The sequence below is a fragment of the Hipposideros armiger genome, unplaced genomic scaffold (genome assembly GCF_001890085.2).
Source record: "Hipposideros armiger isolate ML-2016 unplaced genomic scaffold, ASM189008v1 scaffold_1368, whole genome shotgun sequence".
NCBI lineage: Eukaryota > Metazoa > Chordata > Mammalia > Chiroptera > Hipposideridae > Hipposideros > Hipposideros armiger.
Genome location: NW_017732718.1, coordinates 2095 through 26511, shown reverse-complemented (window position 1 = coordinate 26511; position 24417 = coordinate 2095). Strand labels below are relative to the sequence as shown.

At 60.0% G+C, this 24417-nt stretch overlaps 1 protein-coding gene across 2 annotated transcripts in view; it reads left to right on the top strand.

Moving 5' to 3' along the window:
• The window catches only part of FLNA (filamin A), a 26267-nt gene extending 3264 nt beyond the window's left edge, over positions 1 to 23003 (top strand). The window contains exons 2-48 of one of the 2 annotated variants that reach the window (XM_019633663.1): positions 36 to 523; positions 3617 to 3865; positions 3979 to 4076; positions 4184 to 4331; positions 4866 to 4984; positions 5078 to 5155; positions 5241 to 5403; positions 5506 to 5706; positions 6254 to 6391; positions 6476 to 6599; positions 6721 to 6857; positions 6960 to 7153; positions 7327 to 7440; positions 7523 to 7666; positions 8861 to 8984; positions 9066 to 9226; positions 9313 to 9403; positions 9489 to 9658; positions 9916 to 10033; positions 10130 to 10392; positions 10562 to 11159; positions 11263 to 11436; positions 11518 to 11680; positions 11764 to 11924; positions 12018 to 12188; positions 12597 to 12720; positions 12814 to 12970; positions 13633 to 13822; positions 13978 to 14001; positions 16355 to 16602; positions 16710 to 16805; positions 16985 to 17087; positions 17174 to 17314; positions 17426 to 17554; positions 17755 to 17928; positions 18025 to 18186; positions 18280 to 18483; positions 18559 to 18711; positions 18821 to 18943; positions 19039 to 19305; positions 19434 to 19571; positions 19770 to 19885; positions 20417 to 20549; positions 21335 to 21511; positions 21688 to 21906; positions 21990 to 22193; positions 22507 to 23003. In XM_019633663.1, the coding sequence (XP_019489208.1) occupies positions 151 to 523; positions 3617 to 3865; positions 3979 to 4076; positions 4184 to 4331; positions 4866 to 4984; positions 5078 to 5155; positions 5241 to 5403; positions 5506 to 5706; positions 6254 to 6391; positions 6476 to 6599; positions 6721 to 6857; positions 6960 to 7153; positions 7327 to 7440; positions 7523 to 7666; positions 8861 to 8984; positions 9066 to 9226; positions 9313 to 9403; positions 9489 to 9658; positions 9916 to 10033; positions 10130 to 10392; positions 10562 to 11159; positions 11263 to 11436; positions 11518 to 11680; positions 11764 to 11924; positions 12018 to 12188; positions 12597 to 12720; positions 12814 to 12970; positions 13633 to 13822; positions 13978 to 14001; positions 16355 to 16602; positions 16710 to 16805; positions 16985 to 17087; positions 17174 to 17314; positions 17426 to 17554; positions 17755 to 17928; positions 18025 to 18186; positions 18280 to 18483; positions 18559 to 18711; positions 18821 to 18943; positions 19039 to 19305; positions 19434 to 19571; positions 19770 to 19885; positions 20417 to 20549; positions 21335 to 21511; positions 21688 to 21906; positions 21990 to 22193; positions 22507 to 22694 (7944 nt within the window). In that variant the 5' untranslated portion in view covers positions 36 to 150 and the 3' untranslated portion in view covers positions 22695 to 23003. The remainder of the gene's footprint in view (positions 1 to 35; positions 524 to 3616; positions 3866 to 3978; positions 4077 to 4183; positions 4332 to 4865; positions 4985 to 5077; positions 5156 to 5240; positions 5404 to 5505; positions 5707 to 6253; positions 6392 to 6475; positions 6600 to 6720; positions 6858 to 6959; positions 7154 to 7326; positions 7441 to 7522; positions 7667 to 8860; positions 8985 to 9065; positions 9227 to 9312; positions 9404 to 9488; positions 9659 to 9915; positions 10034 to 10129; positions 10393 to 10561; positions 11160 to 11262; positions 11437 to 11517; positions 11681 to 11763; positions 11925 to 12017; positions 12189 to 12596; positions 12721 to 12813; positions 12971 to 13632; positions 13823 to 13977; positions 14002 to 16354; positions 16603 to 16709; positions 16806 to 16984; positions 17088 to 17173; positions 17315 to 17425; positions 17555 to 17754; positions 17929 to 18024; positions 18187 to 18279; positions 18484 to 18558; positions 18712 to 18820; positions 18944 to 19038; positions 19306 to 19433; positions 19572 to 19769; positions 19886 to 20416; positions 20550 to 21334; positions 21512 to 21687; positions 21907 to 21989; positions 22194 to 22506) is intronic. The other variant, XM_019633664.1, reaches the window with a different exon arrangement.
• Positions 23004 to 24417: the final 1414 nt, after the last annotated feature.

Here is a 24417-nt window from a genome sequence, read left to right as displayed (position 1 = left end):
CCCGCCCGCATTTAAAGGGCTCGCTCTCTTCGCAGCGCAACCTCGGCTGTCTGCATCGCTCCGCGCGCTCCGAAGTGCCTGCGACTTTAATTAAAGGGCCGTCCCCTCGCCTAGGCTGCAGCACCGCCCCTCGGCTCCTCGCGCCTCAAAATGAGTAGCTCCCATTCCCGGGCGGGCCAGAGCGCGGCGGGCGTGGCTCCGGGTGGCGGCGCCGACACGCGAGACGCCGAGATGCCGGCCACCGAGAAGGACTTGGCAGAGGATGCGCCATGGAAGAAGATCCAGCAGAACACATTCACACGCTGGTGCAACGAGCACCTAAAATGCGTGAGCAAGCGCATCGCCAACCTGCAGACGGACCTGAGCGATGGGCTGCGGCTTATTGCACTGCTCGAGGTGCTCAGCCAGAAGAAGATGCACCGCAAGCACAACCAGAGGCCCACCTTCCGCCAGATGCAGCTCGAGAACGTGTCGGTGGCACTCGAGTTCCTGGACCGTGAGAGCATCAAGCTCGTGTCCATCGGTGAGGGCGTGTGCCGCCCGGTGGCGCCGGGAGGGCGAGGGCGGGGGCTCCGCGCGTCCTCCCAACTCCCTCGGTAGACCCCTCCCAGCCACCCCCCTGAGTCCCTGCGCTGCCCCGGGGGCCCCCAGGCCGCCTCGCTCCGCGCGGGCCTCGAGAACAAAGGCGCGCTGGCAGACCGGCCAGGCGGGTGTGCGGACCGCTACGCGCCCCCCGCCCTCCACACCCCGGCTGGCCCAAGCCCAGGCTGAGCTCACATCCTCCCTAAGCCGCGCCCCCGCCGCTTTGCCCGCGGTGGCAGAGGGCCTGAAGGGTGGGCACTGGCCAGGCTCTGGCCCTGCGCCCAGCGCCCCATTTCTGTGGAGGGGGAGGCCTGTGTTCTCCACCCCATACAGAAGTTTGTGGAGAGCCTCCTGGCTTTCCAGCGCCATTGTGGTTCCTAAACAAGGGAGTTGGAGCTTGTCCCATTGTTTAGGGCTTTCAGCTTTTAATGGCCCTGGAAGATGCTCCCTCCCCCCACACTGGAGATGGCTCCAACCTCCAGTTTAGATCTCCCCCAGGGAACTTAGGGTGGCCAGAGAGAAGCATGGCTCGCAAAACGGCACCTGAGATGAGTCTGGGTGTCAGCCAGTGAAGGGAGCTGGTTTGTAGTCTAGTAAGACACCGAGTTACTGTTGATCTTGGGCCAAACTCTTGCTTCCATGTAGGACTTGCCTTCCTAAATCTAGAATAGGAGTTGGTTGGGAGGTATTCCAGCGTGTGCTGGGCTCACTGCCAGCCCAGTGTCCGTGTCACTGGGCTGGTGATGCTGGCATTGACTGGGCCTGTTGTAGCATCCCTGGCTCTTAAGATGGAACCCACTCAGGGATAGGCACCAAAACTGGTGACTTGGGGAGAGTGTACAACAGGGAAAGAAGAAGGGGCATGAGCTTTCCTCAGAATCAAAAGGGGCCTTCCAGTTGTCCCTCTGGCCCTGGCATGTGAAAGTGAGAGACCAAGATTCAGATGCCCCCAACCACTCAGAGGGCAGGTCTCAAGGGCCTCACCTCTATCTTTGGAATGCCTGTGGAGGCTGAGGCCCACCCCCCAGTCCCAGCCTCAGTCTAGCCAAGCTGAGTCATCTCTGAGCCTTGGGTGAGGGGGGGCAACCGGATGTGGGGAGGCAGGCCACACCCCAGCTGTCTGAGGGGGGGTCTCCTCCCTCCTCCCTTCTTTTGTGAGCTGGCTGGAGCAGGCTTAGTTCCCAGAGCTTTGCCATATAAGGCAAAAAAATGTTGGAAAGCAGCAGTGATTAAGGGAGGGAGGGGGCAGGCTGGCCCAGGGGCTGGGGAAAGGGGGTGGGATGGGGCGGGGCCATCCAACCAGGCAGAGTCTCCCAACCCAGCCGGGTCCTTCCCGCCCTCTTGTGAGGGGGTTGTGGAGGGAGGACCTAGGCCTGCCTCCTATGGACCAGGGGGTGGGCCCAGCTTGACCCACTAGCACTGATGAGCTTGGTCCTGTGTGTCCTCTTGTGGGTCACAGCAGGCCTCAGCCGTCCTGAGGGCTCTTGTGCTAGACCCAGGACTCTGGGGATGGTGGTCTTGTGGGAAGCCCTGGCTGGCCCTGAGCCCTTGGTCTTCTCTGAACCTTCTAGTCACCCCTAACCTGAAGCCCCCTCTTTACCCTCCCACCATTTGGGGACAGTGCAAGGCCGTGTGCGGGACTAGGACCAACCCCTGTCTGTGAGGCCACTCTGCTTTGAGTGGCTTAGCTGGTCCTCGAGGTGCTGCCCGCTGGATTTAGAGGCTTCCAGCCATTGATGGCCCTTTTGGTGGCATCCGTCTCCTTTTCCCCACCCCCAAGTTGACTCACTAGACAAGTATTTTCTCTTGATTGGGGGGTGGGGTGGAGACACAGCAGGGATTTCAAAGATGAGCTCTTAGAAACTAGCCTGCCTGTTTTCAGAGCCCCACCCCAGCCCCCCAGCCCTTGAGGCTAAGACCCAGAAGGGCCTTGGGTGGGGCCCAGAACCCAGAGGAGTTGCCATGGTGATGGGGTGCAGGGGGCCCGCCCTAACCACTTCCCCTGTGGTTAGCTTGGTGGCTGCCTGCCCTCGACCCAGCAGCCCGTTAGGTGGCAAGGAGGGCGGGCAGTGGCTGGCTGGGCTCTGCTGAGGCAGCAGGACTCAGGGACCCCACCCATGGCTTCTGCTATCCCAGTTCTCAAGCTGAGCCCTGAGAGCCTGAGCCAGGCTCACTGGCTCTGTCCTGCTTCTGCTGGGCGAGGGGCCCTCCAGAATGTGTCCTCGTCCGTCATCCTGGCTGGCAGTGCATCCCTGCTGGGCCCCAGTGAATCAGGGCCATGCGGCCTAACCGGCAGTTCCATTGGGCTCCCAGACCCTCCCCCATACCAGGCCTGCTGCCCAACTCCCAGCTTAGCTCTATAAGGGTGTGGGGGGCACTAAGGAAGTGGAGGTGGGGTGGGGCTCACACCCTCCACCCAAAGGTTCCTTGCCCAACGCCTCCACTTCTCTTGCCTCATGCCACCCACCCACCTTCCCTGGGGCAGCAGTTGTATTTCCCAACTGTCTTCCCCTTCCTCTTCCTTAGCCCCAGCTTCCCCTCCCTTACCCTGCCAGGGGCCAGGCTGTTCCTCCTGCCTATTCCCTGGAGACCCCTGGAGTTGGGCAGTGGGCTCCTGCTTGGGTAGCTGCAAAGTACTCATTCTAGTCACCCTAGAGGCCTCCCGTGGCCCTGTCTGCAGCCTTTGGCTGTCATCAGTCCTTCCTCTGGGGCCCCAGGGCTTCTGGCGATACCCCCCTCATTTCGCTGTATTGTCACTTTGTGTCTATAGGTGCCTCATCTCCTCCCAAAAGTCTACTTCACCTCCGAATCCGCCTGCACCCCCTCAGAGGTTCTGGGAAGAATCCACAACCTACCCCGCCCTGTAGGGGGCCTCCCTCCCTGGGGTCCTCTGTGCAGCCACACTCCCCACTTCCTGGGAGCCACTTGACACCCTGTGTGTGTGCCTCCCACAAGCCCATGTGTGCATGTGTGTGCACAAGGACGCTGGGGCCAGCCCTCTGCTGCCTGACAACCCACCACTCCTTCCTCACAGATAGCAAGGCCATTGTGGATGGGAACCTGAAGCTGATCTTGGGCCTCATCTGGACGCTGATCCTGCACTACTCCATCTCCATGCCCATGTGGGATGAGGAGGAAGATGAGGAAGCCAAGAAGCAGACGCCCAAGCAGAGGCTTCTGGGCTGGATCCAGAACAAACTGCCGCAGCTGCCCATCACCAACTTCAGTCGGGACTGGCAGAGCGGCAGGGCCCTGGGCGCCCTTGTTGATAGCTGTGCCCCAGGTGAGGGGTTGTGGGAGTGGGGGCTGAGGCTGGGGCCATCTTTGGATGGGGCAGAGGGGATGGCCTGCAAGGTAGTCTGGCAGTCCCCAGACTCAGCCTTCCTTGCACCGCAGGCCTGTGTCCTGACTGGGACTCCTGGGACGCCAGCAAGCCTGTGAACAATGCTCGGGAAGCCATGCAGCAGGCCGATGACTGGCTGGGCATCCCTCAGGTACGACCCTGCCTGGATGCCCAGTGCCATCCGGGGGCTGCAGTACCAGTGGGGAGAGGAACCTGAGGTTTGGAGGCCAAATGGCTCCTATCTTCTGCTTGTGACAGGTGATCACCCCCGAGGAGATCGTGGACCCCAACGTCGATGAACACTCCGTCATGACCTACCTGTCCCAGTTCCCCAAGGCCAAGCTAAAGCCAGGGGCTCCCCTGCGACCCAAACTGAACCCAAAGAAAGCCCGAGCCTATGGGCCAGGTGAGGAAGCTGGGCCGGGGTTGTCCTGTGCATTGACCTCCCTGGGAGACAGTGTCCTGTCTAAATTTGGAGGTCCCAGGAAGTCTTCAGACATGTGGCGGCTAGGTTATCAAATGCCTCCTGAGAGTCAGACATGAATGGGTCAGGGCTGGTCAAAACTGGCCACTTGTGAGTAGCCATCAGCCCCGAGTAGAGCGTGTTCAGGGAGGGAGGACCCAGCGGCTTTACTGTATATGGAGACAAAACCCAGCCAGGGTATTACGCAGGAGCAAGGGCCCAGGCAAATCCAAGTGAGTGTTCCAGAAAACAGGCCCGGGCCTGTCTCACAGCAAGAGTGCAGCTGGGGCCCAAGACCAGGCTCTGTGCACTGGGGTTCACGCTGAACTGACTCACCCAGTTCAGAGCATTCTTAAAGGTATGGCAGGGAGGGGTGCTGAGCCTGCAGAAGTTGATGCTGCTGAAGGGTGGTGGGGTAGAGGGGTAACGCAATGGCCCTAACAGCTGGTCCCTGGCTTCCTCACTCTCCCCTGGCAGGCATCGAGCCCACGGGCAATATGGTGAAGAAACGGGCAGAGTTTACCGTGGAGACCAGAAGTGCTGGCCAGGGAGAGGTGCTGGTGTATGTGGAGGACCCAGCTGGACACCAGGAGGAGGTAGGGCCGCTGGCAGGCAGGGCAGGACACTGTGATGCCTCCACTTGGAGGAGCTGCTCTTAGCGAAGGCTCACGGGCTCCTTCCCACCACAGGCAAAGGTGACCGCCAATAACGACAAGAACCGTACCTTCTCTGTTTGGTATGTCCCTGAGGTGACGGGGACTCACAAGGTGAGCTCTCAGCCCATGGGGAGTCTGGTGGCAGGGGCAGCGGCTATAGGGCCTGCCCCTCACAACCTGCCCCTCCTGGAAACAGGTCACCGTGCTCTTTGCCGGCCAGCATATTGCCAAGAGCCCCTTCGAGGTGTATGTGGACAAGTCCCAGGGTGATGCCAGCAAAGTGACTGCCCAGGGCCCTGGCCTGGAGCCCAGCGGCAACATCGCCAACAAGACCACCTACTTTGAGATCTTCACGGCAGGTGAGGGGAAGCTGCTGAGTCAGGCAGGTCTCGGGGGGAGCACCACTGGGGCCTGAGAGTAGCCTGGAGGTTCCAGGAGCTGAGCCTGGTACCTTGCGACAGGAGCTGGCACGGGCGAGGTAGAGGTCATGATCCAGGACCCTGCAGGACAGAAGGGCACTGTGGAGCCTCAGCTGGAGGCCCGCGGCGACAGCACATATCGCTGCAGCTACCAGCCCACCATGGAGGGTGTTCACACGGTGCACGTCACCTTTGCTGGTGTTCCCATCCCTCGAAGCCCCTACACTGTCACTGTTGGTCAAGGTAGGCTGGTCCTGGCGACTCCCCTGCTGGAACCTCCTGTGGGAGGGGCAGCCAGGACGGGTCCCGCTCCAGCCCCGTCCCACCCTGGTACCCTGGGTCTCTGCTTCCACTGTCTGGGTGCGCTCTCTTTGCTCCCCTGCTGGGGCCCTTCCTCCTCCTCCTCTCGCCCTCTCCATCTCTCTTTCTTCACGCTTTCACCTTCGGAAGAGCTCGCTCCAGCTGTCTAGAAACCTGCTGCTCTCTGCTCTGCCCACAGGGTCAACGGTACTTGGATCTGTCTTCCTCTGGGAGGTGGGGGGAGGTTTGGGCAGGGGTGGGGGTCTGGTGTGTGGAGCAGGTGGGAGGAGGCCACCACATCCTGTCCTTGGCCACAGGTCCTGGGGTGACAGTCCCTTCCAGTTCTTTCTTGTATGACCTCACTATCCTGTGGGGCCAAGTCTGAGCATGAGCACCCCTGCCCCTATCCTGATGACCTGGCCCTGTGGGAGGCAAGGGAGGGGTCACCCAGTGCCAGCTCCCAGTGACTAAGCCAGCCCTCTGCCCACAGCTTGTAACCCAGGTGCCTGCCGTGCCGTTGGCCGGGGTCTCCAGCCTAAGGGCGTGCGGGTGAAGGAGACTGCCGACTTCAAGGTGTACACAAAGGGCGCAGGCAGCGGGGAGCTGAAGGTCACCGTGAAGGGTCCCAGTAAGTTGGCCTGCAGCCGGGGTAGGCAATGGTAGCCCCAGGGCCTTGCTGGACAGGCCTGAGGCCCACCCTTTTCTCTGGCAGAGGGCGAGGAGCGTGTGAAGCAGAAGGACCTAGGAGATGGTGTCTATGGCTTCGAGTATTACCCCATGGCCCCCGGCACATACACTGTCACCATCACGTGGGGTGGCCAGAACATCGGGCGCAGGTGAGGCCCTGGCAGAGCACTCAGAGCCAAAGTGGCACATGTCTCCCCTGCGCAGGGCTCTGGGTGGTGCCCCACTAGGGCCGTATCTCTTAGCACTCTCCTTGCGGCTCTTTCTCTACAGTCCCTTCGAGGTGAAGGTGGGTACCGAGTGTGGCAATCAGAAGGTGCGGGCCTGGGGCCCCGGGCTGGAGGGTGGTGTCGTTGGCAAGTCAGCGGACTTCGTGGTGGAGGCCATTGGGGATGACGTAGGCACACTGGGTAAGTTGGAGGCTACAGGGTGGGCACCTGGGGGCAGGGTGTAGCAAGGGCCATCCCCCTGCCAGGCTCCAGGGCACTCATGGAGCTGGTGGCTGTTGTCAGGCTTCTCAGTGGAGGGCCCGTCGCAGGCCAAGATTGAATGTGACGACAAGGGTGATGGCTCCTGTGATGTGCGCTACTGGCCTCAGGAGGCTGGCGAGTATGCTGTGCACGTGCTGTGCAATAGCGAGGATATCCGCCTCAGCCCCTTCATGGCTGACATCCGTGAGGCACCCCAGGACTTCCACCCAGACAGGGTAAAGGACATGTGCTGCTGGCCTTGGTCTTGGTCCCCCTTTGCCTCTGCTTGGGGGCTGGACTGGGAGGGGGTCCTGGCCCTGGGCTGGTATCCCTAGTATTATGTTCCTGCCACTCTATGTCCTTGGTGGCCTGTACTTGGTCCCCTGAGATCTGGGTGGCCTCCTATCAGGTGAAGGCACGTGGGCCTGGATTGGAGAAGACAGGTGTAGCCGTCAACAAGCCAGCAGAGTTCACGGTGGATGCCAAGCACGGCGGGAAGGCCCCTCTCCGGGTTCAAGTGCAGGTGGGATGCCCACCCATGGTGGGGAGTGGGGTGGGCAGGTACCCAGGCTCAGGCACTGACCAGTTGGGTGTCTGCTTTCCAGGACAATGAGGGTTGTCCCGTGGAGGCATCAGTCAAGGACAATGGCAATGGCACTTACAGCTGCTCCTACGTGCCCAGGAAACCCGTGAAGCACACAGCCATGGTGTCCTGGGGAGGTGTCAGCATCCCCAACAGCCCGTTCCGGGTGAGCCAGCTCTCCATGGGCCTCAAACGGGCCATTAGCTCATCTCCTTGGGCACCTGTTCTGTTTTTATCCAGCTCTATTAGATAAAATTTGACTCATAGCTCATCCATTCCAAGTGTACAGCTTGATGGTTTTGATTTTGAGTCCATTCAGAGTTGCGCAGCTGTCACCACCATTGAAGATTACGTCATTTCCATCATCTCAAAGAGAAACTTCTCCACTCCTCAAATCCCCCTTTCCTAGCTCTAAGCAGCCACTAATCTGCTTTTTGGCTGTGGGCTTGCCTGTTGTAGATACTTGCTAGAGATAGAATCATGCAATATCTGGCCTTTTGTGACTGGCTGCTTTCACTCAACATAGTGTTTTCATTATGGTTCTTCAACATGAAAGCATGAATCATACTTCTTGCGTTTTCATGGCTGAATGATATTCCATTATACGGATAGACCGCGTATTCTTTTTTTTTTGTGTAAGATTTTATTGGGGAAGGGGAACAGACAAGTTGTTGTCCTTTTGTTCTTCAGTCTAGTTGTGGAGGACGTCGCTTCACTGGCCCATGTTGGTATTATCATTGCGCTCTTCCTGGGTGAGGCAGATCGGTTGCCGGCCACTGGATGGTTGCTCACGGCGGCTCTTGGCAGCTCATGCTGGCTGCCAGCCACTCATGGTAGCTTTACTGCAGCCTACTGCAGCTCCACTGCAGCCTACACGATCACCGGCGAATCACAGCAGCCCAGCTCCAGGTTGAGCTGTTCACTATCTTAGCTGTAGAGGGCGCAGCGTCACTGGCCCACATGTGGGATCCGACCAGGGCCCTGCTGCTCAGAGCTGGCATCCCAAGCGAACTCTTAACCAACGCGCCACTGGGCCGGCCCTAGACCATGTATTCTTTATCTAGTCGTTTGTTGCTGGACCTTTGAGATTTCTTTACCTTTCGGCTGTTGTGAATAGTGCCACTATGAACAATTGGGCCCAAGTGTGCAGATGAGTGATTTCATTTCTTAGGGTAGATAGATACCTAAGTGGAATTGCAGCATCATATGTGGTCACTTTCTGTTTAATCATTTGAGCAACCAGACCAACCACTTCCCAAGGTGGTTATACCATTTTGCATACCAGCCAGCAGTGGGTGGAGGAACCTCTGCCTCTCCTCCAGGCTGGTCATTCCCTTGCACTTACTCCTGTCCTGTGCAGGTGAACGTGGGAGCTGGCAGCCACCCAAACAAGGTCAAGGTATATGGCCCAGGAGTGGCCAAGACCGGGCTCAAGGCTCATGAGCCCACCTACTTCACTGTGGACTGCACAGAAGCCGGCCAGGGTAAGGCCCTGCCTTGGGTGGGTGGACAAGTGGGTGAGACATCACATGGGGTCCCAGCCTCCATGCCCGCCCCTGCTACAGGCGATGTCAGCATCGGTATCAAGTGTGCCCCTGGAGTAGTGGGCCCCGCTGAGGCCGACATTGACTTTGACATTATCCGAAATGACAACGACACCTTCACGGTCAAGTACACACCCCGTGGGGCTGGCAGCTACACCATCATGGTCCTCTTTGCTGACCAGGTGGGTGCTGCTGCTCCAGGCCCCTAACACTACTGGGTGTTGGGGTGCTGCTCTCTTCTTAGTCCCTCTCCTCCTGCCCACTGCAGGCCACACCCACCAGCCCCATCCGGGTCAAGGTGGAGCCCTCCCATGATGCCAGCAAGGTGAAGGCCGAGGGCCCTGGCCTCAGCCGCACCGGTGAGGATGACCACCCTATGGAGAGATGGGGGGATCTCAGGGGAGGTGGGCAAAGTCCCCCTACAGGATTGCCATGTCTCCTCAGGTGTTGAGCTTGGCAAACCCACCCACTTCACGGTCAATGCCAAACCCGCTGGCAAAGGCAAACTGGATGTCCAGTTCTCAGGGCTGGCCAAGGGGGATGCAGTGCGTGATGTGGATATCATTGACCACCATGATAATACCTATACAGTCAAGTACACTCCTGTACAGCAGGTAGTTACCTTTACCCCTCCACAGCTGTACCCCTCTACTATACCCAGCGAGCCCATGGGCCTCCTTGAGCAGTGGGCTGCTCCAGGGAGCTTACCACCCACGCTCCCATCTGGGAGAGAGTGGGCATGGAAGGCTAGGGGTGGGGGAAGAAAACCAGTGTCTCTCTGACCACCACCCCCAATGCCTAAGTGGGGAAGCCGCAGGCCAGGGAGACCAGGGTCATGACCCATGACCCTGCCCTTGTGTACCACTCCCAGGGCCCAGTGGGCGTCAATATCACTTATGGAGGGGATCCCATCCCAAAGAGCCCCTTCTCTGTGGGGGTGTCTCCAAGCCTGGACCTCAGCAAGATCAAGGTGTCCGGCCTGGGAGAGAGTAAGTATTTGGTCCTTGTCGTGGTCACTGAGGATGCCCCAGGGGCTACCTAGGCTGGGTATCACAGTTCTCTTCCTCTTTTTGTGATCTCAACAGAGGTGGACGTTGGCAAAGACCAGGAGTTCACAGTCAAGTCGAAGGGCGCTGGTGGCCAAGGCAAAGTGGCATCCAAGATCGTGGGCCCCTCAGGCGCATCAGTGCCCTGTAAGGTGGAGCCGGGCCTAGGGGCTGACAACAGCGTTGTGCGCTTTGTGCCCCGAGAAGAGGGGCCCTATGAGGTTGAGGTGACCTATGATGGCGTGCCGGTGCCTGGAAGCCCCTTTCCTCTGGAAGCAGTACCCCCCACCAAGCCTAGTAAGGTAATTGAAGTGTGGGGGCTACCTCACCTCCAGGCCTGCTTGTGCCCCTATCTGGTGGGGAAGGGAAGCCAGAACAAGAGGAGGGAGATGGAAGGTCATGTTGCAGGACTGGGGTCAAGGGTCAGGGAGGTAGCGTGGCTTCAGCTCCTGACCTGCCCCTCCTCCCCAGGTGAAGGCATTTGGGCCAGGGCTGCAGGGGGGCAGTGCAGGCTCCCCTGCCTGCTTCACCATCGACACCAAGGGCGCTGGCACTGGTGGCTTGGGCCTGACAGTGGAGGGCCCTTGCGAGGCCCAGCTTGAGTGCCTGGACAATGGGGACGGCACATGCTCTGTGTCCTACGTGCCCACTGAGCCTGGGGACTACAACATCAACATTCTCTTCGCTGACACCCACATCCCCGGCTCCCCATTCAAGGCCCATGTGGTTCCCTGCTTTGATGCGTCCAAGGTCAAGTGCTCAGGCCCTGGGCTGGAGCGGGCCACTGCTGGTGAGGCAGGCCAGTTCCATGTGGACTGCTCGAGTGCGGGCAGCGCAGAGCTGACCATTGAGATCCGCTCTGAGGCGGGGCTGCCAGCTGAGGTGCACATCCAGGACCACGGTGATGGCACACATACCATCACCTACATTCCCCTTTGCCCTGGGGCCTACACCGTCACCATCAAATACGGTGGCCAGCCTGTGCCCAACTTCCCCAGCAAGCTGCAGGTGGAGCCTGCAGTAGACACCTCAGGTGTCCAGTGCTATGGACCTGGGATCGAAGGCCAAGGTAAGAGGCCACACTGTGGGACAAGGACAAGGGGGGGACCCAGGGCCCCCAGGGTCCTCAGAGCCCCTAGAACCTCATGTCTCCTCCCCATCGCCCCCTGCAGGTGTCTTCCGAGAGGCCACCACTGAGTTCAGCGTGGATGCCCGGGCTCTGACGAAAACAGGAGGGCCACACGTCAAGGCTCGTGTGGCTAATCCCTCAGGCAACCTGACTGAGACCTACGTGCAGGACTGCGGTGATGGCACATACAAAGTGGAGTACACACCTTATGAGGAGGGTATGTCATGAGACTTCTGAGGGATGGGGGACGGGGACGGGGCGGCCTGGGCTCCTTCTTACCTGGCCTGCCATTGTCAAGGACTGCACTCTGTGGATGTGACCTATGACGGCAGCCCTGTGCCCAGCAGCCCCTTCCAGGTGCCCGTGACTGAGGGCTGTGACCCCTCCCGAGTGCGTGTTCATGGGCCGGGCATCCAAAGTGGCACCACGAACAAGCCCAACAAGTTTACTGTGGAGACAAGGTGAGCAAGTTCCTGGGAGGGGAGGCAGGAGCCACAGTGGGCCTTGGAACCCCAGGGAATAACTGCCTGTCTGTTTGGACCAGGGGAGCTGGCACGGGGGGTCTCGGCCTAGCTGTAGAGGGCCCCTCTGAGGCCAAGATGTCCTGCATGGATAACAAGGATGGCAGCTGCTCAGTCGAGTACATCCCCTATGAGGCTGGCACCTACAGCCTTAACGTCACCTATGGTGGCCATCAAGTGCCAGGTGAGGAGACAGGTCACCTGGGGCAGGGCTGGGACTACCCACTCGCCCTCTATTCTGCCTCACACAGCTGCCGTCCCTCTATCCCCCACCCAGGCAGTCCTTTCAAGGTCCCTGTGCATGATGTGACAGACGCGTCCAAGGTTAAGTGCTCCGGCCCTGGCCTGAGCCCAGGCATGGTCCGTGCCAACCTTCCTCAGTCCTTCCAGGTAGACACAAGCAAGGCTGGTGTGGCCCCGCTACAGGTCAAAGTGCAGGGACCCAAAGGTGAGTGTCCACATACCTGGGGGCTGGGGGCTGGGGGTTGGGAAGGCATAGTTCTCCTTGAGGGGCTGGGGAAGGAAAGCGGAGACTGAGCACTTGGGCTGGAGCAGATGTGCAGGCAGTTGATAGAGGAGCCTCGAGTGATGGGACCAGAAGGAGGTAGAACAGATAGCACTTCGATACTGAGCAGATGTGGCTGAGGAAGAGAAGGCCAGGGTCCAAGATGGCACCCAGATGAATGTCTGGTGTCACAAGGGATCAGGGCCGTTTCTGGGGATGGGCAGATGATGGCAAAGTGAGGTCTAGGCCTGGGGTAGGGGCTGAGTGCATAGCTGATCCCTGGCCATCCAGTATGGTGGGGCTGAGGGCCCAGGGGACGGGCTGAGACTTTGTTTTTGGGACTGGGGCCAGGCCTTGTGGAGCCAGTGGACGTGGTAGACAATGCCGATGGCACCCAGACCGTCAACTATGTGCCCAGCCGCGAGGGGCCCTACAGCATCTCTGTGCTATACGGGGATGAGGAGGTGCCCCGCAGGTAAGATGCAGCCTACTGCCTGGTGTAGGGGGAAGGCAGGCTGGGGGTCCAGAGCCTTCCTCACCACTCACAACACTCTGTCCCAACAAACAGTCCCTTTAAGGTCAAGGTGCTGCCTACGCATGATGCCAGCAAGGTGAAGGCCAGCGGCCCTGGGCTCAACACCACTGGTGTGCCTGCCAGTCTGCCTGTGGAGTTCACCATTGATGCAAAGGATGCAGGGGAGGGCCTGCTGGCTGTCCAGATCACGGTAAGTTGGCTGTCTCAGCGGCTTCCTGGCCCTGCTGAACTGTTGATCCAGGCGCAGGGAAGGCAAGAGAAGAGAGGGGCTCAGGCCAGAGCAGTGTGCAATATGGTTTGTGCAGCTGGGGCTGTACAGGTCGCCCTTGGGAGCCGTCCCAGTGAGGGCAGATCTCCTGCCTCTAGGATGGTGGTGACAGGCACAGGCTTCCCTACTCACGTACTCACTCACTCACTGCTGACTTTGAGAACATTACAAAAACCCTTAGTTCCTCAACTTGCTCAGTTGTAACATTCTGTGGGCCAGGTATACGTATAGGACCGTAAGATCTTCCAGGGTAGTCCTAGTGCTGAAGCAGGCCCTGAGGCAGAGGATGGTTGCCAAGAGCAACTCATGGGGATAAAGCAGGGTGGGTGCCAAGCTCCCTGGCCCTATCTGTTGTCATGTGGGGGTAGGGAACGTGGGCATTTTGGGACTTCCTTTCTGGACCTTGCCCATGGGGAAGTAAAGGACAATGCTGGATGCAGGCAGCCATTTTGGGCCGTGGCAGTTGAGTGATTTGGAGTCTATCCCTGCAACAGCAGTGCTTGACACTCCTTGAAGAAATCCTGAGGTAATCTGGGGTCTGGCTAGGCTTAGGCCAACCATCTCCCCTGTGCTCTGCCACAAAGGACCCTGAGGGCAAGCCTAAGAAGACACATATCCAAGACAACCACGATGGCACGTACACGGTGGCCTATGTACCAGATGTGACAGGCCGCTACACCATCCTTATCAAGTATGGTGGTGATGAGATCCCCTTCTCCCCGTACCGCGTCCGTGCTGTGCCCACCGGGGATGCCAGCAAGTGCACGGTCACAGGTGAGCCAGCCCGCCATCGGCCACGGCGCTCAGCACGGGGCTTGGGTGTGCCTGTGTGCAAGGGCTCGCTGCTTGGGGCAGCGTGTGGGAGTGGGGGCCGCCCCCTTGAGTGACTCACCTGACCTTTCTCCTTGCTCTCTGCCCTCTCACCTCAGTGTCAATCGGAGGTCACGGGCTAGGTAAGCTGCTTGCTGGGGCCACTCCCAATGCCCCTCCTGCCCAGAGGGCAGCTTCCTTTCCTCTTCCATGCTGATTCCCAGGACAGTTCCAGCTGCATCTCTTGGCAGGGACAGAGGGGGGCTGGAGGGTTAGGGCCCAGGGAGGCCTCCGGAGCTGAGCATGAGTGCTCCGGCCCGCCCCCTCTCTGGGCCTCCGTTTCCCCATCTGAGAAGTTGGGTTGCAGCTGAGAGCTTTGGGGTGAGGTGCATCCTGAGAGGCACCTTACTGGGGGCTCTGGGGTCTGGGGATCTTGGCACTCCGGGGAAGCCCTGGAGGCGGGCAGCTGGCCCTTCCTTCTTGCTTCCTCCTCCCGTGTCAAGGGCTCCTGCATGGGTTAAGGGGGGACAAGGGTTCTCCCCTGACCAGTGGGAGTCCCCGGCCCTCGCCGGATCCACAGACCCTCATCCCCACCTCCCAGGGGCCTCTGCGTCCCGTGCCGGGGGAGGTGCAGCCTGCATGAGCGGGTGGGGCTGGCTGGTAGTGCAGAAGCACCAGCATTGACTGCTTGGGCGGCCAGCATGGCGGGGCCTGGCCCAGCCTCAGAGCCCCAAAGTGCACTCAGTGGCCCACCCGCCCTCCCTGCCTCCTTCCCTTCCCCTATTCCCCCAGCAGTGACGTTATTCAGAGGGTCCCCAACCAGGCATGGAGGTTCTCCTACTCAGGCGTGGGAGGGGAGAGCCAGCCCCAGCCAGGGCCACCAATAAGAGGCAACCACTACTTAAGAGGCTCTGAAGGCTGCAGGCCCAGAATGTGGGCGAGGCAGGCAGGGCAAGAGTTAGGGTAGCCAGGGTTTCCCAGCGGGGGCGCAATGGCTGTGGAGGGCAGGCCCTGGGATCTGAGATGACAGGCATGTGTGCCTAAGGCAGGGGATAGAGCTTTGAGGACCAGAGGCAGGGTCAAGCCTTGGTGGAGGGAGTAGTCTTCATTTACCTGGCCACTGTACAGAACAGAGGCAGATAGCCCAGTTGGGGAGCTGAAGTCACTTTTAGACCAGCCAGAGGGATGGCTTGGACCAGGCTTGTTGTAATGTGGCTTGAGGCGGCGGGGTGTGTGTGTGTGTGTGTGTGTGTGCGCGCGCGCGTGCACGCACGCCAAATTGGGTGTATATTTTGAGGGTGGAGCAGCCAAGGCCTGCTGATGGGCTGGGTGGGTAAAGTGGGGTAACTATGAAGTTGGGGCCCAGACCACTAGCTGAATGGTGGGTCCAGGTTCCCAGCCAGGGAGGACAGGTGTAAATGGGTGTAAGGTGAGGCCTCCCAGGGCAGGGTGGGCAACCGGTGGCCAGGTCTAGAGCTCAGGAGAGCTACAGAAGGTTTGCATGGAGCCTAGTGCAGCAGGAGCCCTTGGCTATAGGGGAGCTCTGGCAGGCTGACTGGGGAGCCCCTTGAACTTAGCCCTGGAGTGAGTTCTGTGCTCCTGGTGGCTTGCCTGGTGGGGGCCAGACTGCCTCTTGCTGCCAGGCCTCACAGCCCACAACCCCCTGAGCCTCCACGGCTGAGCCCAGATTGTAACGTCACTGTCCCTCCCCTTTCCTTGGCCACTCTGGGGCCCTGGAGGCTGCTCAGCTGCTCTGCCCTTGCAACCTAGTGGCGGTGGCTGTGGCTTGGGCCTCCTGTCCTCCTTCCCTCTGGGTGCTGCCACTGCCTGTGCGCTGTGCTGATAGGGTGCTAACCCCGCTGCCTTCCTGCTTATCCGCTCCCTGCCTGCTCCGGGCCGAGCCCGGCCACCCCTCACCACAAGCCTCCGGTTGAGCAAGCATTCTCAGTTGTCAGGAAACTCCAATTTCACTTTCAGGCCTTGGGGGGCGGGAGGCGAGTATCACCATGCCCCACACTGCAGCAGGACTCCGCCTCACTGCGTCTGCACACAGCACTGGGGGCCAGGGCCAGGCCACAGGGGTGAAGGCAGCAGTGGGCCCAGCCAGAGTGCTGGCATTGGTCAGCGTGGTCCATGGTACCAGCTGTGGCTGAGTTGGCAGGGGAGGTGGCAGCAAACACTTGTGCCCTGATGGCAGCAGCGGCCTTATGGGCCTCCTGGCCCTTCCTTCCAGACACCTGGGTGCCACCTGTCAGGCCTTTTCCACATGGGGGCAACCCCCAAGACATGACTCCCTGGCTTGAGGTGGCTCAGGGGAACCTTTCCTGCCTTCTGAGAAACTACTCACCATCCCAGCTTGGGGGGCGGGGGCGGGAGGCCTGGCTGTGCTTGGTGGTGGCAGTGAAAGGCCTGGGCGGGCAGCAGGCGGATGGGAGCGGCCCGAGCACCAAGTTCACACACTGGCCCCCCCTTTGGGGACCCGCCCTGCCCTACCAGGTGCTGGCATTGGTCCCACCATCCAGATCGGGGAGGAGACAGTCATAACTGTGGACACCAAGGCGGCGGGCAAAGGCAAGGTGACCTGCACTGTGTGCACACCCGATGGCTCCGAGGTAGATGTGGACGTGGTAGAGAATGAGGATGGCACATTTGACATCTTCTACACGGCCCCCCAGCCGGGCAAATACGTCATCTGCGTGCGCTTTGGCGGCGAGCATGTGCCCAACAGTCCCTTCCAAGTGACGGTCAGGAGGGGCCAGGGGTGAGGGGTCTGGGGGGGGCATGTTTTGTCTGTCCCCCTGGGGTTCCTCTGTGATGACAGAGTCTTCAGCTCTTGTGTGTTGCTCTGCAGGCTCTGGCTGGGGACCAGCCCACGGCACAGCCCCCATTGCGGCCTCAGCAGCTGGCACCACCATACACCTACGCCCAGGGCGGCCAGCAGACCTGGGTATGGCCTGGTCCACCTCCTCTCTGCTCTCCTAGCTCTAGGGGACATTTGGGGACTGGCCAACTGGGTATCCCATAAGGCCCCATTCTGGCACATGTGAGGAGTGACCCCAGATCCTCCTGCTTGGGACTCCCTGCCCTCTTGCAGCCCCTCACTTGGACCCTCTGTCTCTACTGCAGGCCCCGGAGAGACCCTTAGTAGGTGTCAATGGGCTGGATGTGACCAGCCTGAGGCCCTTCGACCTTGTCATTCCCTTCACCATCAAGAAGGGCGAGATCACTGGTGAGTGGGGGCAGAAACGAGCTTGGGAGCTGCAGGGGCCAGGGTGTGACGATGGGCTGCCCTGACCCTGGCTCCGCTCTCTGCAGGGGAGGTGCGGATGCCCTCAGGGAAGGTGGCACAGCCAGCCATCACTGACAACAAGGATGGTACTGTGACTGTGCGCTACGCACCCAGCGAAGCTGGCTTACATGAGATGGACATCCGCTATGACAACATGCACATCCCAGGTATGCGCCCCCCAGCATGCCACCCCCACCTCATAGAGGCCTGGGGCTGAGGGGAGGACTTGGGGACAACACAAGGTTCCCCATCCCACATGGTCCCTTTTTCTGCCTCAGGAAGTCCTCTTCAGTTCTATGTGGATTACGTCAACTGTGGCCATGTCACTGCCTACGGGCCTGGCCTCACCCACGGAGTAGTGAACAAGCCTGCTGTCTTCACTGTCAACACCAAGGATGCGGGAGAAGGTGAGTGGCAGCTCTAATCTTGACCTGCCTGTGTGCTGTGGGATGCCCTCATCCTATGGAGAGCCGGACACAGGGGGAGATACTCCCCAAATGGGGCTCCCTGCCCTGCCACCCTGGCCCCTGCTTGCCTGTTGGGGCTCTTCATCATCAGTGCAGTGTCCCTAGATGCAGTTCCCACCCTCACCCACGATTCTCTCCAGGGGGCTTGTCCCTGGCCATCGAAGGCCCATCCAAAGCAGAAATAAGCTGCACTGACAACCAAGATGGAACATGTAGTGTCTCCTACCTGCCTGTGCTGCCTGGCGACTACAGCATCCTAGTCAAGTACAATGAGCAGCACATCCCAGGCAGCCCCTTCACTGCCAGGGTCACAGGTGGGTGCCACCAGGAAGAGTGACAGGAGAAGGCAGGTGGAAGGGTGGGCGCAGTTTCCTTCCGTGCTTAGACATGCAGTGACTTTCCCCTGCCAGGTGATGACTCGATGCGCATGTCCCACCTGAAGGTGGGCTCTGCTGCTGATATCCCCATCAATATATCTGAGACGGACCTGAGCCTGCTGACGGCCACTGTTGTCCCACCCTCGGGCCGGGAGGAGCCCTGTCTGTTGAAGCGGCTGCGCAATGGCCATGTGGGTAAGAGGCCGAGGGACAGGGCTTTCTGGAAAGGAGGGAGGTTGGGGTGGGAGGTACGCCTTTCCCTGGCTGACAGCCTTGCCCTGTGCCCAGGGATCTCGTTCGTACCCAAGGAGACAGGGGAGCACCTTGTGCATGTGAAGAAGGGTGGCCAGCATGTGGCCAGCAGCCCCATTCCAGTGGTGATCAGCCAGTCAGAGATTGGGGATGCCAGCCGTGTGCGGGTCTCAGGCCAGGGCCTCCACGAAGGCCACACCTTTGAGCCCGCAGAGTTTATCATTGACACCCGTGATGCAGGTAAGCAGTGGTGGTCTGCCAGCCAGGGTGAGACCACTCTGCTTGGCTCCCTGGCTCAAGGTGTCCCTCCCACAGGTTATGGCGGGCTCAGCCTGTCCATTGAGGGTCCCAGCAAGGTGGACATCAACACAGAAGATCTGGAGGATGGCACGTGTAGGGTCACCTACTGCCCCACAGAGCCTGGAAACTACATCATCAACATTAAGTTCGCTGACCAACATGTACCTGGTGAGTGCAGCACTCACACATCTCTCCCATGGTAAGGTGACCCTCCTTACCACACCCCAGGGCCAGAATGTAACCGGTGTGGGCCTTGGGCTATGCTTTCTTCCTGCAGGCAGCCCCTTCTCTGTGAAAGTGACAGGCGAGGGCCGAGTGAAAGAGAGCATCACACGCAGGCGACGGGCCCCTTCGGTGGCTAATGTTGGCAGTCATTGTGACCTCAGCCTAAAGATCCCTGGTAGGAGCTATAGGGAGCCAGGGAGGGTTACTGGGAACCCAAGCTGAAGGGTGGGTCCTGGAGCTCCTGCTCACCAGGCTGTCCTCTACCTACAGAAATTAGCATCCAGGATATGACAGCTCAAGTGACCAGCCCATCGGGCAAGAGCCATGAGGCCGAAATTGTGGAAGGGGAGAACCACACATACTGCATCCGCTTTGTGCCTGCCGAGATGGGCATGCACACGGTCAGCGTCAAGTACAAGGGCCAGCATGTGCCTGGGAGCCCCTTCCAGTTCACTGTGGGGCCCCTAGGGGAAGGAGGAGCCCACAAGGTCCGCGCTGGGGGTCCTGGCCTGGAGAGGGCTGAAGCTGGAGTGCCAGGTAGGCCTGTTTCCTGCCAGGCTCTACTCTCCTGGTCAGGATGGGGGATGGGGTAAGATCAGCCATGCTTGGAGGGGGCCGAGGCCAAGGGTTGTAGCCCTCCCTGAGGACACACTGCTTTCCCACAGCTGAATTCAGCATTTGGACCAGGGAAGCTGGTGCTGGGGGCCTGGCCATTGCTGTTGAGGGCCCCAGCAAGGCTGAGATCTCCTTCGAGGACCGCAAGGATGGCTCCTGTGGCGTGGCCTATGTGGTCCAGGAGCCAGGTACTAAGAGCTGGCTGGGGTCGGGAGGCAACCCCTCCATGTAGGTGTTGGTTTGGGTCTATGCAGACAGCCCCGCCCAGCTCCCACCCTCCACCTTGAGAACCCAGCGTCACCCAGGCTGTTTGTAAGAGGTGGGAGGCTAGAACCTCGACAAGTAGGGGCCTCCCAGCGTGACTTCTGTGCTCTCTCCCTGCCCAGGTGACTACGAGGTCTCAGTCAAGTTCAACGAGGAGCACATCCCTGACAGCCCATTCGTGGTGCCCGTGGCTTCTCCGTCTGGCGACGCCCGCCGCCTTACTGTTTCTAGTCTTCAGGTGAGGCACCGAGAGAAACCGCCCGCCTGGGGCTCCTGGGCCCGGCCAGACCAGAGCCACCACACAGAGCAGGCCTCTCGGCCCTGTGTCGAGTGACCTGCCCAGCCCAGCTAGGGTGCTGGGCCTCTGCTCTGACCGGGTGCAGCCCACGCTTAGGGTTGGCAGGAAGCACCCCTGCCCGCCGCGTGGAGTTTTTCTCGTGTCTCAGGTCTAAAGGCTTTGAACAGAAGCCTGTGCCCCTTGAGCACCAGGGCTGAGGTTTAAAGAGGGACAGCCTAGAAGGGCTGAGTGCTGCCCACAGGGCGGGGCCGCCCTCCCTTCATGCTGCCCAGGTGTGTGATTGCAGAGCATGGGTCTGGGGGTGGGGGCGTGTGCCTGTAGCTTGCTGCCCCTTGAGAATCAATGGCTCTCCCTCTTTAAACCAAGTTGGACGCCAGATGGGTAAGTGCAACCCTGTGGGCCTCCTACTTCTGGGGCCCTGCCCTCCCTTACCCCAGCTGCCCTGTCTAACCACATCTGCTGTGCTTCCAGGAGTCAGGGCTAAAGGTCAACCAGCCAGCCTCTTTTGCAGTCAGCCTGAATGGGGCCAAGGGGGCAATCGATGCCAAGGTGCACAGCCCCTCGGGAGCCCTGGAGGAGTGCTATGTCACAGAGATCGACCAAGGTGAGGCCCTGTCCCTACCCTGCCACCCAGCCATTTGCCTTGGCCCTGCTAGGAGCAGCGGGCTTTCCCAGCTGTCTGGAAGCAGGCCGAGAGAACGAAAGGAAGGTACAGATTCTGTAAGCAGCCGAGAAAGGGCCCACACACCTGGGCTCCCTCAACCAGGCAACCCTGCCACAACTCGTGACCTACACCCTTGGGGATCTGGCTCAGCAGCCACGACTGCTAGGATGGAGACAGCCTTCTGCAGGCAATATGGCACAGTCCTGAGCGAGAGACTTCAAGGCTAGCCAAGGGGCTGGCTGCCTGGCTCTTTAGCCAGGGCATGGCACTTACAAACAGGCCTGAGGCAGCCTGGGGGAGGAAGATGGTGACAGTAGCTGCTGGGCGAAGTTTTTGATAGTCTCACAATCTAGTCCCGCCTCTTCCCAGCTGCGGGACTTCGAGCAAGTTCCTGCCTACCTCTGAGCCCGTTGACATGCAGGGAAAGTGGCATTAATGGTAACTTCTCTAAAGAGGCAGTGAGGCGTGTGTTTTGCTTGTAAAAGATTTCAGTCCAAATAAGCCCCGATAGCCGGCTGGTTGGGCATTTAAAGCTTCACCCCTCAGGCTTTAGGAGGTTTGTGCTGTGGGGTGTGGGTGCCCAGCACAGTCCATGGAAGAAGCTGAGTGGGCTGTGTGGACCTGCTGGACTCATGCTGGTGGGCAAGGGAAGCTCCTCTCAGTTGCCACTTGCTCGGTTTTGGAGGAGGGACCCCAGGTCCACAGCATACCCCTCTGCTCCCCAGATAAGTACGCTGTGCGCTTTATCCCACGGGAGAATGGCATCTACCTGATTGATGTCAAGTTCAATGGCACCCACATCCCTGGAAGCCCCTTCAAGATCCGAGTTGGGGAGCCTGGGCATGGAGGGGACCCAGGCCTGGTGTCTGCCTATGGAGCCGGCCTGGAAGGCGGTGTCACAGGTAGGTCAGTGGGTACAGCTTCCAGTATGTGGAAATAGCTGCTGGGGCCTCTAAGCTCTCAGTAACAACCACAGGCACACAGAAGTGACAGAACTATATGCTGAGGGATGACAAGTGGGGTGCAGGGGGTGGGGAAATGGGCCAAGCCAGCTCTGCTTGACCTTCTGTGCCCCTAGGGAGCCCAGCTGAGTTTATTGTGAACACAAGCAATGCAGGAGCTGGTGCCCTGTCAGTAACCATCGACGGGCCCTCCAAGGTGAAGATGGATTGCCAGGAGTGCCCTGAGGGTTACCGCGTCACCTACACCCCCATGGCACCTGGCAGCTACCTCATCTCCATCAAGTATGGTGGCCCCTACCACATTGGGGGCAGCCCCTTCAAGGCCAAAGTCACAGGTGAGCCTTGCATCAGACTACTGGTGCCCAACCCCGTGCCTGGCACTGCAGCCATGTCTTAACCCACCTGTTCTGTTCCGCAGGTCCCCGTCTCGTCAGCAACCACAGCCTCCATGAGACATCATCGGTGTTTGTAGACTCTCTGACCAAGACTGCCAGTGCCCCACAGCATGTCACCCCAGGCCCAGGTCCCACTGATGCCAGCAAGGTGCTGGCCAAGGGCCTGGGGCTGAGCAAGGCCTACATGGGCCAGAAGAGCAGCTTCACAGTGGACTGCAGCAAAGCAGGTGGGTGCCTGCAACACCGGAAGGACAGTGAGTGACAGTGTCTTTCGGGGTGTGGCTGTCACTTACTAGAGCGACTTCCCATCTGGGCCTCTCTGCCCTGTCCTCTACCCTTCAGGAAAGTACCCTGGAGGAGCTGGAGATTCCTATGCTGGCCTGGGGGGCAGGGGTGTTGGCAGCACTTTAGGAAGGGCTATCACCCTGGAACAGGCAAGGGGGTCAGGGGACAATATAGGACATGAGGAGGGGGCTCTGTGTCACTGCAGCTGAAAATAGGGGACTTGGAAGCTGGGACTGAGGCTCCTTCTTCCCCCAGGCAACAACATGCTGCTGGTGGGGGTGCATGGCCCCCGGACGCCCTGTGAGGAGATCCTGGTGAAGCACGTGGGCAGTCGGCTCTACAGTGTCTCCTACCTGCTCAAGGACAAGGGGGAGTACACGCTGGTGGTCAAGTGGGGCGATGAGCACATCCCAGGCAGCCCCTACCGTGTCCTTGTGCCCTGAGCTCTGTGCCTGTGCCAGTGGCAGTTCCCAGGACAAGAAGTGCCCCTGCGCCCACCTGCCCCCACCCGAGCAGCCCGCCCCCCCACTCCAGCCCTGGAGCCCTGGCCATCCCATCACTGCAGCCACCCCTGCCCTGCGCTCACCTGCCTCCACTTGGGCAAAGGAGAGAGGCGAGCAGAGGGAGCCATTGGTTGGCTCCGCCTGTCTTCTTTGGTTCTGGGAGGGGTGACGGGTGGGGACGTGTGCACGACCACCTGCTAGATCTCTTCCCTAGCCAAGAGGAATAAAGTTCTGCTTCTATCCTCCTGAGAGTGGCTCTAGCTTTTCTGCAAGGGCGCCGGCAGGGTAGATGGAAGCATGGGCCCAGGCCACAGGCTGCTGGATCTCCAGGTGTGGTCCCTCACTGCTGCCCTGGGACCCAGGGCCTCCTGCCAATCCCCACCCCCTGACTCTAGGAGGCCCCGTTTGCACTCACCTCTTCTGCCTCCCTGGGTTCAGATCAGTGCAGGGTGAGGGGTATGTAGCACCCCCACAACAGGGCCTGGTACACTGGTCCTAATCCATGCTAGGAACAGATGCTGTCCCAGGCCATGGCCAGGCTGCAGGAAGCAAAGTATTGGGTCGGAGGACCAGATAAGCAGGACTTGAAAGTACAACAGGCCCTGGCCATCTCCTAGGCATCTTAAATGTGCCACTATTCCCCAGAAAAGGGACACGGGATTGTCACAAGGCCCCTCAGTGAGCAGCTGGCAATATTCAAGGACAGGACAGCTAGCTGCAGTTTGCTGCACTCCCACCCGGCCCCATGTGTGCTCGCCTATCCTGCCCTCTCTCCCTGAGCAAGCGTTGCCATGGTCCCTCTTGCCATCCGTGTGCTGGCACTAGCCCCATCCCTGTCCACCGCCTCCCACATTTGCCTCTAAGCGTCCTAAACCAAATTCCCCAAAGCCCCACCCCAATCCTCCCTGCTTTGCTGTCCAGCTCTCACACATTCACACACTCCGGCCCTCTGCCATGGGCTGCAGCAGCCTCCTCCCCCACGTAAGGGAAGAGCCCTAAAGCCGGCCAAAACTCAACTTTCAGACTTTTCTCTCAACTGGGCAGCTCTACTCATGCTGGCCATGCCCCTTGTGGAAGCACGTTCTCAGCCAGCATGAACCCAGGTCATAGTTGCTTACAGGCCACTGCCCAGTGCGAAAGTATGGGCTCAGGGAAGGAGAGACAGAGGATCAGGCAGTGGCCAGCAGCCAGCAGGCCAGCGCCCCAAGCTCCTGACAGGGCTCCACCCAAAACTCTCCACCTCCCCAGCATGGGGTGGAGGAACAGATAGGAAAGTCGCACTGATCGTGCACCTGGGGCTGCGCTGCTGCCCTAGGCTCTGGGTGGCCAGTCTTGGGAGATACCTCTACACGAGGGGAGGCAGGACACAGCTGAAGAAGGTCAGGTCCCGTTCCCGGTGCACCACTTGCCCCCACTGTCATCCCAGGCTGGGAGTGGAGGGAGGTAGGCACACTCTGGAGGCTTCTCTAAGCTGCCCAGCTGGAGAGGGCACAGGAGGAGGTGGAGACTAGCCCAGGGAGGTCCGGCACCCGTGGGGAACAGTAGTCCCTGTGAGGCACCCGCTTCTCCCCTCAGCCCACTGGGCACCCAAGACTCTCCACTCACAGGGCTCCCCTCCTTCCCCTGAGTCACCCAGAGCCTCCTGCCCCCACCGTGCACTGGC